This window comes from Tiliqua scincoides, chromosome 4 (assembly GCF_035046505.1).
Source record: "Tiliqua scincoides isolate rTilSci1 chromosome 4, rTilSci1.hap2, whole genome shotgun sequence".
Lineage (NCBI taxonomy): Eukaryota > Metazoa > Chordata > Lepidosauria > Squamata > Scincidae > Tiliqua > Tiliqua scincoides.
Genome location: NC_089824.1, coordinates 27,978,260 through 27,993,139, shown reverse-complemented (window position 1 = coordinate 27,993,139; position 14,880 = coordinate 27,978,260). Strand labels below are relative to the sequence as shown.

General features: G+C 43.1%; 1 protein-coding gene across 3 annotated transcripts in view; it reads left to right on the top strand.

The window, feature by feature from the left end:
* The window catches only part of DPY19L4 (dpy-19 like 4), a 37,873-nt gene that overhangs the window by 6,389 nt on the left and 16,604 nt on the right, over positions 1–14,880 (top strand). For 2 of the 3 annotated variants that reach the window (XM_066623956.1, XM_066623954.1), the window contains exons 2-8: positions 4,139–4,246; positions 6,743–6,867; positions 9,371–9,461; positions 10,070–10,191; positions 11,342–11,487; positions 12,382–12,505; positions 13,935–14,069. In XM_066623956.1, coding sequence (XP_066480053.1) covers positions 4,139–4,246; positions 6,743–6,867; positions 9,371–9,461; positions 10,070–10,191; positions 11,342–11,487; positions 12,382–12,505; positions 13,935–14,069 — 851 coding nt within the window. The remainder of the gene's footprint in view (positions 1–4,138; positions 4,247–6,742; positions 6,868–9,370; positions 9,462–10,069; positions 10,192–11,341; positions 11,488–12,381; positions 12,506–13,934; positions 14,070–14,880) is intronic. The other variant, XM_066623955.1, reaches the window with a different exon arrangement.

The following is a 14,880-nucleotide window of genomic DNA, read 5'->3' as shown; positions in this document are numbered from 1 at the left end:
GCAACATCAAGGGGATGTATGATGGTATCAAGCAGGCCCTAGGTCCAACACAGAGGAAAATTGCCCCTCTGAAGTCTGCCACAGGTGAGGTCATCCAGGATCGGGCGCAGCAGATGGAACGCTGGGTACAGCACTACTCTGAGCTATATTCCAGAGAAAATGTAGTCACCGAAGAAGCACTGAACAACATTGAGTGCCTGCCTGTGCTGGAAGAGCTTGACAGTGAACCAACCCTAGAAGAACTTCACGTGGCCCTGGACTCCCCTCCCTTGCCTTTGGCAAGGCACCTGGAAAAGACAGCATCCCTGCTGAAGTCCTAAAATGCTGCAAAGAGATCATCGTCACTGAGCTGCATGAAATCCTCTGTCTCTGCTGGAGAGAAGGTGGAGTACCTCAAGACATGAGGGATGCAAACATCATCACGCTGTACAAGAACAAAGGTGACAGGGGTGACTGCAACAACTACCGCGGCATCTCTCTCCTTAGCGTTGTAGGAAAGCTGTTTGCCCGAGTTGTACTAAAGAGGCTCCAGGTACTTGCAGAGAGCGTCTATCCAGAATCGCAGTGTGGATTCCGAGCCAACAGGTCCACCACTGATATGGTATTCTCCCTTTAAATCAAACAGCTTCATATGTTACTTTTTCTTGTATGGAAAGTACTGCTGGGTGGGAATAATGTATAACCTATGAGTAGATCATATTTTTCCAGATGTCTCAAATGTATCAAGAGTGTTCTGTATGTGATACTTACATTTTGAATGAAATATATTTGCTCAATCAAATGTTCAAGTTTATCTAGTAGGGCAGCGGTTCTTAGACTTTTTGATCTCCAAAGCCATTTACACTCCTAAGCAGTCTTGGGCAACCTTTCTGGTGCATGCATGGTGTCTTGGGGAGCCCCAGAGTGCAGGTGCATGCATGGAGTGATACAGCACTGAGCAAATAATAGCCTCCTGTGGTGTTCTTGTGGAACCCTGAAGGGGTATCGGGGAGTACCAGGGCTCCTAAGAGCATATTTTGAGAAACATTGCGGTGGGGTAAACCTCTCCAGGAGTGCAGTCCAAAGCCAGCAATCCTATGGCACAGTGTGCTGGCCGAGAGTGTTGCAAAAGTGCTGTAAAGCATGTTTGTGGCACCTGGAAAGCAAGCAGCGCTGGTGGGGAGGCCTGTGCTGCCCTACCAACACTGTGTCTTGAAGTGTGGCCATCAACAGATGTAAGAAATGTGCCAGGTGGTGGAGGGGCAGTGGGAGGGTGGAACAGAGGTGGGTGTTTTGCAGTGCAGCAAGGTGGAACAGGGTGGATCAAGCCAAGGAAGAGGGGCATCAGCAGAGCGTGCCTCTGCCATGTCCTAACCCCTGTCCCAGGCCTGCTACCATTGCACAGGACTGTTCAGTCTTCCAGGGGCTGCTCGGACTTTTAGCAGGTGCAATTCTGAGTAGCCCCATGGGGCAGGCTGGGGCATAAGGGTAAGGTATTGCCTTATATCCTGGAGACCTCCAGCACGCTCCAAGCTGTGATGGATACAGTAGAGGCCATGCAGCCCTGCTGCGCCAGCTCAGTTTAGGATTGGGCTGTGAGAAGGTAAAGATGTATGTCATAAGCATCCTTCAGGCAAAGATGTATGAAAGATCTTTAGCAGAAGTGGCTTGTTAGCCAAACATTATTCTTAAAGCCTTGATTTGGTTGTACCTTGTCCATTAACATAGCTTGAAGAATTGGGGCCCAAAAATGTAGTGCTTGGGTCTTTGGAGAAACTCAGTCTCCTATTTCCTGGGAAGGACAATATACACCTTTAAAGATAACTGTCCAGGAACAGCATTGCCATCTCTATCCTTGTGCCTACTAAGCCCCCTGGAAGGACCCACCACCCTCTCACACTGCAGGCAGTAGGTAAGCCTTAGTCAGGTCCTGATACTACTTATGCCTTTCCCAAGGCAGCTTTCCCAATTGCTGGGTCAACGGGCAGGTTCTGGGCTGGAAAGGGAGTGGGGCTGCACATGCATAAGGCAGGCTTCAGTATCAAGAGTTCAGTCAATGCTAGTGATGAGGTGGTAGCAGGAGGATGCAAGATGGAAGGAGCTGGCTTCACAGCCTTTGAAGGAGGCTGTCTTGTGGAGAGGAGGAGGAAATGGATGCTGTGTAACCTGCTCCCCTCTCAAAGTCAAACTGAGGCGACAGGGAAAGGTTTTCAGGGTTAGGCATCAGGATCCTTCCCAGATGCATGGAAAGGATAGGTAAGGCCCAGCCAGGTGGTACTGTGAGGACAACATGGGAGGAACCTCCCCCCAACTTGGGCCAGGGCCTGGGGAGCCTCACAGTAACCTTATTGTCATTATGTTTCTGGCTTCACTAAGGTCTGATTAATTTTTATGAGCATGTTTACCCTCTTGGATCAGTTTACTCTAATTCAGATATTCTCAGCATCTTGACAGACTAGATCAGAATTCAAGGTGTTTCTTCCTGTCTTGCAGCACCCCATGCTTATCTTGCAACATCTCAGGAGCTCTGGGCATATGTACACACATGTGCGACCATAGTGACTGAGATTATCTAATTTGCGCTGGTGTTCCCTGATGAACAAGAAGGCTATTCTTGTGACAATGAGTTTGTAGGTTGCTTGGGCTTCCACACACTGCAAAAACTATTGCATAAGACTAGTCCAGTTGGGTCTTGTTTCCACAGGTGTCCACCAAGAAGGCCATGAAGGTAGTGACTTTCCTTTTGTCCCCTGGTGTCAGATATTCAGAGCTGTTCTGCCTCTGGACTTGGCCATTCCATTTAGCTGTTATGGCTTATGGCTAATAACTTTTACTTTCTTTCCATTTCATTACTGGGGTCCTGTGAAATGTCTGTAGTCCTAATTATGTGGCAATTATCTTAGTTCTATTTTTAGAACGTAACTTGCCTGACTTTCATGTCACCTTCTAAAAGGAATGAAAAGCAAAATCTTCCTTATTGTTAAAGTAGTAGCAAAGGAATTGGAAGCAGCATACTGTACCTCGAAATGCTGGTGACAGCTCAACAGGCTGCAACATTAAAATGTACATAATTCTGGTGGCTACTTTATTTTTCATTTGGAGATTTTTAAAAATCATCAATAGGGAATTTAAGACGTATCTGTATACGAAAAAGGTATAGGAAAAGGATCTGTATAGGTATAGGATCTGTATAGGAAAAGGTAAACTTTTCTAGTCTTACTGTCATATAGAATGAATGGAAGCTCTTCTGTAGTCTTTTAGGATTGGGTTAATTTTTATTTTTCAATCTATGTTGTCAGTCAATGGAAAATAGACAATACTGGATAAAATAATATTACATCATTAAAGTATGTAACAGCTATTGCATCTTTCAGTTTTGTTTTCCAGTAGTTAAAAAAAAAAAGTGTCTATATCCTTTCAGATTATTTTGTATATTGCTTTTTCTTGGAGTATGATACCTTGGCAAATGCATTCTTGAATGTGTTTTGCTGAAATCATTTGGAGGTTTGGGATTTATAGGAAAGACTCTGTAAGTGGGAGCTTATTGTTTACCATGCCCACTGATTCTCCCTAGAAATACCCCTATCCTACACTGATTTTCCCCCAAGTGGACTTAAGATCTCCAAGCCTGGTTGAGGAAAATATGGGTTAAAAATTAGTTAGTAAATATGCTGACAGAAATCCGAGTGGGCTGTATAAGATTGGTTGGGCCAGGAGTTTGGATTCGGGCTAAGGTGCCATGGCCAATCCTGCCCCTTCCCAGACCTGATCCGCCTCTCAGTCTGCCCCAAACTGACCCCCACTGCCTCTGATCCACCCTCCTGCCTTCCTCTCCAACCCCCCAGCTGGCCTCCCTTGGCTGGTGCAAACTTACCCTCCGCTGTTCTGGATCCAGCACAGGGAGATCAGTGTTCTCATGTCAGCATAGCCTGTTCATAATAAGGAGCAAACATGCTTTATGGCATGTTTGCAGAACTCCTGGGCTGGCGCATGGGACTTGCGCCAGCCAAAGACTGCCTCTGGATTGTGCTCTGAGTTAATTATCAAATAGGATTTTATGGGTGCTGTAGTACTTGTATCAGTAATGTTTACATACATTACTAAACTGCTACTGTGTGAAATTCCAAGACAATAAACTAATTTCTGGGTATGTTGTCAGAAGCTGCAGATCTGAGGCAAAGAAAGAAGCAAAACTATACAGAAAATGAAGAAATGGCTCCAGAAGAAAGCCATGAAGAGAGCAAAAAGCCAAAAAAATCTCCAAGATGTAAGTTGTGGCATTTTTCTACTTGATGTCTTCCTTCTTTTGTTAAAAAAAATTGTAAAATGTGTGTGTGTGACAAATTAATTCACAATTCTTCTGTTTGGAATGTGTGAATATCCTTACCCTGGAGACCATGTATGGCTGGAGCAGGCCATACATTAAATTAAGCTAGACATTTGATTCTGCCTTTGACCCTCCTTTCTTTAAAAAAAAAAAAGTAAATGAGAATTTTAGGGATGCTTGATCTTAAGTTCAGACCATGGTGAGCAAAGAGATAACATCTCTTTTGCTCCTGTTACAGCCTCAGCCTGGAAGGTGGGGGTCCCTGAGGCTTATATTTACACTAAAAAAACCAACATCCATGGCCAAATAGTATGTTTAATGTTGTGTCTAGTTTAGGCCTTACTGTTTGGCTGAACAAGAGCTGACTGTTGACTGCTTTTCATGTTGGTTTTCCATTTATTTTCCTATAGATCACCCTACTGAGCAAACATTGCCACAGAGTTAAATTGAAGTTGAGGCATCATTTCCTTGGCCTGCAGCAATATTATGGGGCCCTCTATATGAGAAACATGAAAAAACAGTAAACCAGTTTAACTACTGTGCTTTTTCTCCAAAGAACTCTGGGAATTATAGTTTAGAACACTGCAGGGGAAAAAGGTGCTAGGGGAGAATTTGAGCAGAAAAGTAACTAGCAGGGAAATAGATTAAACAGGCCCTTTCACCACTCCATCCCTCATAAAGTAGCCTCCCAAGACTGTTTTTTGTTGAAAACAAATTCCAGCTGGGCTTTCCTTGCACATATTTGCATGTAGTGTGTTGTTGGTCCCTTAGTGGTCTAGGAAAGAATTTGATTAATTTATTGATCTGAGCGTATTCAAGCAAAAACTAAAGTACAAAATCATTTAATTTTTTTAAAAAGGAATGAAAACTTCGAGGTTTATTGTCATGCTATGCAGAAATACCTAGAAATTTTGTAGATTCTTAAATGAAGATGGCACCAGGTTGATGGGGAATGATTGGTATATAAAATACAAGCAAACTATAAACAGTTGGTGCAGCACAGTGGCTGAGGCTGCAATCCTATACACACTTACCTGGAAGCAGTGCCCAATGAACTTTCTCAGGGCTTACGTCTGAGTAGACATTCATAAGATTGTGCTGTAAGGGACTGAGTTGCCAAATAGGACCCAGTTCAAATCTCACCTCTGCCATGAACTCACTAGGGAAGCCACTGCCTCTTAGCCTTAGCTCCCCAGTTGCATTTTGGGGATAATAAAGTTCCCAATAATGAATATAATAAATTTATTTGGTTTACAGGGTTGTTGTAAGGACATTATCAAGAAAATACATGTGATGCAGTTTGTGTAAGATAAGATATGAATGGGAATTAAGCTTTTGGCAGTGTGATCCTATGGAGCTTCTTTTCACATAAGCATGCATAGAATTGCTCTGTTAGGGCTGCAGTCATATGCATCTTTACTTGGGAGGCAGCCCCATTGAACACCATGGAGCTTTACTTCTGAGTAAACAGGAATAGGATTGCTCTGTAAATGACTTTGCAAGGAATGTGCCTTTGTACCATGAGATCTGTTTTTCGCAGTCAAAGCACTAATTAATCCAGTTGGAATTGGAAAACAGCTACCCATGTCTATGGAATCGCTATGTCTGCCAAGAAAGGGCTGGTTCACACCCGTAATGCAGTGGTTCCCAATCTGGGAGTCACGAGCTGATTTTCAGGTGGTCGTGGAGAGCTGGGCAACACCATCTTGAAAAGCTTGAAAATCTGGGTGCCACCATCTTGAGAACTTCTCTTTAACTATGATCTGCTACCATATTGAAAGGCATCAATTTTCTATCCATCCATTTCTCCAAATGGGGCTCTTCATGAGTGTGGCAGTTTAAGAGCATAACCTTAAAAATGTGATTTATTTAAAAATTGTGTTTTATTAAAACAATAACTTCACTTCCTGCATAATGTCATCACTGCCAGGACTGCCTTGACAGCACAGTGATGTCACTTCCTGCTTAATGACATCACTTCCTATGGGGGGTCCCATAGGTTGTTGTACTGAAAAAGTGGATCCCAGTGCTAAAAAGGTTGGGAACTATTGCCTTAATGACTGCAACATTAAGTGATGGCTTCCATGTGTATCAGCTTGACAGAGCAAACACTACAGAGAGAATTTCCTATCCCTTCACTTTAGACACAGTGCTAATCAGTATAACTGACTTATGGGTTCCACTGCAAGATGTCAAGTGGAGTGTATGCTCTTAAAATTTTGAAACTGCTTCTGGATGTGTAAGAAAACATATCCTTAAACAGTAGCCTGATTGGAAGCCAAAGACTAGAGTACAGTAGCCTTTTAAGAAAGATCAGACCAAGTCACTAGATCTGTTTGGTGTTAGGATACTGGATTAGGTGTACTATCAGACTAAACTCGAGGAATTTCACCGTATGCTTTCAAATATTTGATGTTTTGTAATATTTCTTTGCAGATGCTATAATTCCACGTTTTGCAAAGCTATTCTTTGGCTGTCTTGCAGCAGTCATAAGTGGAATGATGTATGCCATGTACCTTTCGACGTACCATGAACACAAATTCTGGTTCTCTGGCAGGCCGGTAAGGAAGTAGAATAAGGCTTTAAAATACAAAAGATCTTACATAAGAACATAAGAACAGCCCCACTGGATCAGGCCATAGGCCCATCTAGTCCAGCTTCCTGTATCTCACAGCGGCCCACCAAATGCCCCAGGGAGCACACCAGATAACAAGAGACCTCATCCTGGTGCTCTCCCCTACATCTGGCATTCTGACTTAACCCATTCCTAAAATCAGGAGGTTGCGCATACACATCATGGCTTGTACCCCATAATGGATTTTTCCTCCAGAAACTCGTCCAATCCCCTTTTAAAGGCGTCTAGGCTAGACGCCAGCACCACATCCTGTGGCAAGGAGTTCCACAGACCGACCACGCGCTGAGTAAAGAAATATTTTCTTTTGTCTGTCCTAACCCGCCCAACACTCAATTTTAGTGGATGTCCCCTGGTTCGGATATTATGTGAGAGTGTAAAGAGCATCTCCCTATCCACTCTGTCCATCCCCTGCATAATTTTGTATGTCTCAATCATGTCCCCCCTCAAGCGTCTCTTTTCTAGGCTGAAGAGGCCCAAACGCCGTAGCCTTTCCTCATAAGGAAGGTGCCCCAGCCCCGTAATCATCTTAGTCGCTCTCTTTTGCACCTTTTCCATTTCCACTATGTCTTTTTTGAGATGCGGCGACCAGAACTGGACACAATACTCCAGGTGTGGCCTTACCATAGATTTGTACAACGGCATTATAATACTAACCGTTTTGTTCTCAATACCCTTCCTAATGATCCCAAGCATAGAATTGGCCTTCTTCACTGCTGCCGCACATTGGGTCGACACTTTCATCGACCTGTCCACCACCACCCCAAGATCTCTCTCCTGATCTGTCACAGACAGCTCAGAACCCATCAGCCTATATCTAAAGTTTTGATTTTTTGCCCCAATGTGCATGACTTTACACTTACTGACATTGAAGCGCATCTGCCATTTTGCTGCCCATTCTGCCAGTCTGGAGAGATCCTTCTGGAGCTCCTCACAATCACTTCTGGTCTTTACCACTCGGAAAAGTTTGGTGTCATCTGCAAACTTAGCCACTTCACTGCTCAACCCTGTCTCCAGGTCATTTATGAAGAGGTTGAAAAGCACCGGTCCCAGGACAGATCCTTGGGGCACACCGCTTTTCACCTCTCTCCATTGTGAAAATTGCCCACTGACACCCACTCTCTGCTTCCTGGCCTCCAACCAGTTCTCAATCCAGGAGAGGACCTGTCCTCTAATTCCCTGACTGTGGAGTTTTTTCAGTAACCTTTGGTGAGGGACCGTGTCAAACGCCTTCTGAAAGTCCAGATATATAATGTCCACGGGTTCTCCCGCATCCACATGCCTGTTGACCTTTTCAAAGAATTCTATAAGGTTTGTGAGGCAAGACTTACCCTTACAGAAGCCATGCTGACTCTCCCTCAGCAAGGCCTGTTCGTCTATGTGTTTTGAGATCCTATCTTCTCCCACCACCCTGCCACCTTGCCCTTGCTTTATTTAGGAAGGGGACAGACATGTGAATAAATAAATGGGACTGCCCTATCATGCCTGGTTTGGCCCCAAGTTCCTGGATGGAGCAATCAGTTCTGAGAATCAGATGCCTTGCTTAGGGGCATATAAAAATGAATTACAGGGAATGGCCATTGAAATGCACTGGTTCCTTTTATTATAGTCATAGGAATACAATGAATTTCCTATGCTCATTTGGAAAAACCAATGCATTTCAATGGCTATTCTAGGAAACCTTTTTGAATTCCCCCTCCCCATTTTTATCTCCCACCTTTCTGGTTGCAGTATATCCTTTTTTGTCAACCTCTGAAATTCAACTTCCCTTCCCCTTGCACCACAATTTTTATTACTTTTTATATCCTGCCTTTCTTCCCTAGTACTCAGCGGAGCATATGCAGGTTACTGACCAGACCCAGACCTGTTCAGTTGCCCAGAACTGAACCTTTCTGAGAAACATTAAGCCCTTCCATGGCCACCCAGAACTGTATTGCTCTTGCAGCAGATATTTGGTTTGTTGAATTCACCACCAATATCACAAGAGGCCAAGACATAGTTCAGGAGTAGATGCCAAATATGTAGAACCACATTTGACTTGCTGGCTTTTTCTCTTAAGAACAATTTCAAGTTGCAAGCATTAGGAAGTATTTCTACCTGGAATGTTTGAGAGCTGCTGTCAATCACAGGGGGTAATTTGGAATTAAGTGGATCTGTATTTTGAGAGGACACAGGGCAGCCCTTTAGATCACACAGAATCACAAATCATTCCTGCAATCTGGCAATGAGCAATGCATTTATTGTCCCAGTTGTGACAATTCTCAGGCGGCTGCAAGTGTGCTGTCTCATGCGAATGGAAAGAAAAGTTGTATCCTAGTTTTCCCATGTTTCATTACAAGTGTAACCTTTCTGAATATACAGTGGATGGTCTTTCATACAGGAAAAATGAGCTTAAAAGAGAAATAATGCTTCATTTTGTTTTTTCCTTTTAGGAGCTTGAACGCGAAATCACATTTCAAGGAGATAGTGCCATTTACTATTCATTTTACAAAGAATTGTTAAATGCACCTTCATTTAAAAGAGGTAAGACAAATAACTGGTAAATCGAGAGAGAGAGAGAGAGAGAGAGAGAGAGAGCACCAAACAAGGTCCTACTTGGGAACTTTTTGTTTTGATGAACCTTTTGCAGGGGGAGGGCAAGGAGAAAACATTGAAGTTTTCAGACTGCACAGAACTCTTGACCAGACAAACTTTTCACTTCTATGTGACAAAAAAAGTTTGTTCTTCTGACTTGGAGCTTATTAAATTGAAAATTTAATTTAAATATGAAAATCTCTGGTGACCTTAGAGAATTGAAGCCAGTGACAGCTTTTATTTTTTAGTGGAAATTCAGCTTGTGTGTCTTATCTTCTTTCTTCCTCTGTGTCCAAAACATGCAAATAAAGTCTCTAAGTAGTAAATTAGTCTAATTTTGCTTTTTATGTTCTTCATTAATAATATCATAGCATTGAGCAGCATGTTATAAATTACAAGGTTACTGAAATGGTTAAAGTTGTTCTTAAATTCCAATCTATGATGAAATTGCACATCTTAAAAGTAGTTTCTCAGTATAATAGAAATTGAAACCGCTGTCTTTTTGGCTGTGAGATGTTGCATAGTAATGCAGGATTTGTTTCCCTCCCTAACCTTAGGTATTTATCAACTTACTCATGACAACCGAAGTCTGTCATTGAAGACCATGAATGCAGTGCGGCAAATGACTTTGTATCCAGAGTTGATTGCCAGTATATTATATCAAGCATCTGGCAGTGAAGTATGTGCTCTCTCTTTTTCTTTTGACAATACTGAGTGATAAGTCAAAGGGATATGAGCTTCCTAAAGCAAATAGCTTATTGAACTAAAGCAAGTAGCTTGCTGTACTTCAGAGCACTAACTGGAGGAACTGAAGGTGGTCCATGCATCAAGAACAGCTCCTGTGAAGTCTGGTTTACATGAATTTGGCCCTTAGGGCAGTGTCCTGAGCCAAGAGGGCCACACTGTCCCACCACAACAAGTTGTGTCGCCAAGTGGCATTCAGTCTGCCCTTGTCTGAGTGATGATGGCATCCTTCTGGGTTTCAAAGACTGATGGACAGGGCAGGAGGCCAGTGCCATTCTCCATGGGGAAAGGGAACAGGCCAGGAATTTAAGTAAGGCTCCAGGGGAGCGCTTCAGGGAAGAGCGTTTCAGAAAGAAATGGAGTGAGAGGAGAGACAGACAAGCAGCACAAAGGAACAAAGTGGGGAAACAAGGGCAAGTTGCCAGAGGGAAAGAAGGGGGAGGAGATGGGCTGGCAGGGAAGTGAGAAGGGAACAAGAAAGAACCTGGACCAACAGCAGCGAGGAGGGACTGCCAAGAGAGCCCACAGAAAGGAAAAAAGGCAAAAGCAAGAAGGGGGGCAAAGAGACAGAGATGAAAGGGGGGCAGGAGGAGGAGGCCCATCTGGAAATGGAGGAAGGAGGGGGGAAGGAAAGGTGTCATGAGACTGAAGCAAGCTAAATCTTACTTATTATTGCTAACTGAAAATGGACTTACGAGTAATTTTGACCTTCTTAGAAAAAGTCTTATGCTGCAATTCAATCCATACTTTCCTAGGAGAGCCTTACTGAACACAGTAGGGCTTACTTCTGAGTATACATGCATAGCTGGTTGGGCTGTCAAACAGCTAAATGGTTAGAATAGTTCCTACAAGTGAGGCTCTGAAAGACCAATTCAAATAGCATCCTGTATATGTTTTCCCCTATGCGCAGCCCCTCTCCTTTTGTATACAAGTTGTTAGTCTTTGGGAGTCTCGTGCTTCTCCCCTGCCTCTCATATTGTTCCAACCTGTCAACCACATTTTGCTTTTCTTTCCGTTTTGTGGACGTCACATATTTGGTTTCTCGTATTTCAAAAGAAAAATCTTCTCTCTCCGTTTATTTTCAGGAAGTTATTGAGCCTGTGTATTTTTACATTAGTATAGTATTTGGACTACAGGGGATTTATGTGACTGCATTATTTGTAACCAGCTGGCTTATGAGTGGGACTTGGCTGGCAGGAATGCTGACAGTTGCCTGGTTCATTATTAACAGGTAAATTGCAACTTTAAAATGTCAAGTACTTTACTGGTTAGCTGTTCTTGTTTTGAACTGAAAGGGCAAGTGTGTTTTTGTGCAGTGGTTTGAGGGGGAAAAACAGCTTATAATAGTTTCTGTTAACTGATATATATAATTTCCATGAACGCATGCATTTTGTAGGAATTGTTAGGAGAACATGAAGTAGATTGTGTAAGGATTGGAGCAGGGGCAAAATGTATAACAGGCTGCAGTCTTATTTGTCATGTTTGCACTTGATTATGTATTTAATGTCGGGAAAGCATCTCGAAATCTTGTGGAACAGAATTGTCATTTGCATTACTAAAGCAGATTTAGAAATTGTATGTTGCTCCCGAAGAATGCCTTCTGTCAGTGGAGCTTATTGTCTAATCTGGACAGAGCACTTGTGCATGTTTACTCAGAAATCAGTCCTGTTGACTTCACTGGAATTTACTTCCAAATAAGTGTGCATAGTGTTGCAGCCTAAATGCTTTATATCAGCGATTGTCAACCTTTGTCATCTCCCAACACACTGAGAAGGTGGTACAGTTCTCACAGCACACTATCCGTTTTTTTGACAATTGACAAGGTACACCACACTGCTGGGTGGGGGCTCACATCCCTCAATTGCCCTGCCAATATATGTCCCTCCTCCAAACTCCCACAGCACACCTGCAGACCATTTGTGGCACACCAATGTGCCGCGGCACAATGGTTGAAAAATTGCTGCTTTATATAGATAGAAGCAAGACTTATCAGTCCCAAAAACATCCCTCTCATTTAAGACAAAAACAGATATGTAGCTTCTATTAAGAATAGTAGTCAAAAGCTGCATAACTTAATGTTTACGTTCTGTAAGTAACTCCAATATTTTGTTTGTATGTTTTTCAGGGCAGATACAACAAGAATAGACTACTCTATCCCTTCAAGAGAAAACTGGGCACTTCCATATTTTGCTTGTCAAGTTGCAGCTCTTACAGGCTATTTAAAGCACAACATAAACTCTTCTGCTGAGGTATGATGAAGATATTTCAAATTCAGTACAAAAATATAAATATGTTTTCATCGACTTTTGGAGTATGTCACATCTGGCTTCGAGGTTCCTCTGTGGAATCTTGTTGAAATCCTGGTATTCACAGTTATTTTTAAAGAAAGTTTGTAGACCCCAGGTTTGCAAGGGTGGGTTTGAAAATGTGACGGCAAAGATTTCAAATCTAGCTCTCCATTCTGAACCAGTTGCCAGACCTGGCAATACAGTTGGTCTGACCTGAAATAAACATCTTAGCTAGAATCTCAAGCACAACTTTGGTGTGTGCACTGGCACCTTGAGCATTTCATGGAAAGACAAAATTATTTTAATTCATTAACTAGCATTCTTTGAGTGGTTGCATTCTCCCAAGTGATATGAGGAGCTGCCACATATCTTGTGGTATAATGCCCATGTCCTCCTCTTGTTCTTCCCAAGGAGGCAGGTCTGTGTCACATGGGTGGAGGTAAGACATGGTGGGTAAAAAGTAAGCAGAGAATGTGCTTCTGATGCTCTACGTTTAAGGGCTTCACTTACAGTTTCTTCACTAACTCTTCCGAAGTTCCACCCTTTCACCCTTCAGTGAAAATCCATCTTCATGCCATGCAGGGAAGTTCTCTGGGTAAGGGCAGCCAGTTTATGAAGTTAAGATGTTGCCTGGCTAATAATCCCCAAGGGGCTAGAGCCCAAATTGGATGCTGGTTCCAAGGGATAAGTCACTGGCTCCTAGAGATGAAGCCTAAGGCCCTCACCCTTCCCCATCCTAGTCTCTTTTCTCTCCCCTTTCATCTGCTTCCCCTTCCAGCTACCTCCACCTTGGAGAGTAGGACAGTTTCCAGTTCTGTCACTCTTCTTCCTCCAAGCCACTCTGTCGTCTGGTCTGCCTCCCTCCACGTCTCCTTCCTGCTTCTTCCTTTGCCGTACCTTTTCCCCATATGATCCCTCATTTCCACTCTCTATCCTTCTTTCTCCCTCCTATCATCTCCTTCCACCATCCTTGTCTTGTCTCCCCTCTCTCCCCCTTTCTTTCCTTTCTTCATCGTAAGTTGCCCCACCCTCAGCTGCACTCCCAGTCAGTGGAAACATGGTCGGCTGAGCTGCCAGCCAGGTTTTGCAAGACTCCACTCCCAAGTAGTGATGTTGGGGGCAAGCCAGCAGCGTGGAAGCCTCAACTTGAAACTTTTCCCTGCAGCACAAGGGAACTCGATGTGTGGATTTTGGGAGTTGCTTACTGGAATGTGCATTTGGGAGTTTTGGGATACTCTTATTATCTGTGAAGGTTAATTAACGTGGTTCTGTTCAGGGGGACACTGGATCCTAGCCATTGTTTTTTCAATGACTGCTCACTCTTCCAAAAATTAATTTATGATTAGGGTAACTTTTCTTTCTATGCTTTTCTCCCCCCTCTCCCCTGCAGAGGTTTTGCTACCTGTTGGTGAGTGCTTCAACATATACTTTTATGATTATGTGGGAATACAGTCACTATCTACTCTTTATCCAGGCAGCGTGTCTCCTCCTGTTAGACATCTTGACTCTTGCGCAGACAGAAAAGGTATTTTGACTTTTAGAACTAAATACATATTGTTAGTATCAGTGCTTTTTGTTTATTTTTCCCTCCCTGCTTTCTTAAAGTTTGATCTATCAGTTACCTCTGAGGTAGGCGCAGAATAGGCAAAAGTGACTTTTTAAAATGGTTTGAAAAGGAGCAAATGTTTACATCTTGCCAGGTTCTTTTGTCATATGATAGGTTCTTACATGTCTAATATCAACACATTGGCCAGGGTTTAAAGAACTTCCATGTGGGTGGGAGGGAGGGAGGAGGTTCCTGACTTTTCCCTTATGCTGCACAAATGCTGCTCTAGAGCAGTGGTTCCCAAACTTTAGGAATCCATGGACCACTGAGGTAAAAATTGGAATTGTCATGGACCACATGCAAGCCCCCCACCCCCTGCACACAAAAAATATAGTTAAATTTGTAATAATTAGAGAAGATTTATTAAATTTATTATTTATAAAGAAGATTTGCTGCTTTTGTTGCTGACTGCAGCTGTGGGCAGTCCTCTCTGGTGGTCCATAGGAGAGCACTTGTTCAACAAGACACTAGAAGTGATTGAAGGCAATCCTTTTTTTATTTCTAAGACCTCATGGACCACTTCTCAGGGTCTCTGGGAACCAGTGCTGTAGAAGGTCCCCCTCTCCTTTTGCATCCTGGCCATCAGCTATACTCCAAAGAAGTAAAATGCATGTGTATGAAGGAACCATGTATCACTAGAACTTCTCTTTTGCTGTTTACCTCTAAAACAGATCCCACTTTCAGAAAGGCAAGCTGCTCTTTCAATTGAAATTGTACTCTGTATAAACTG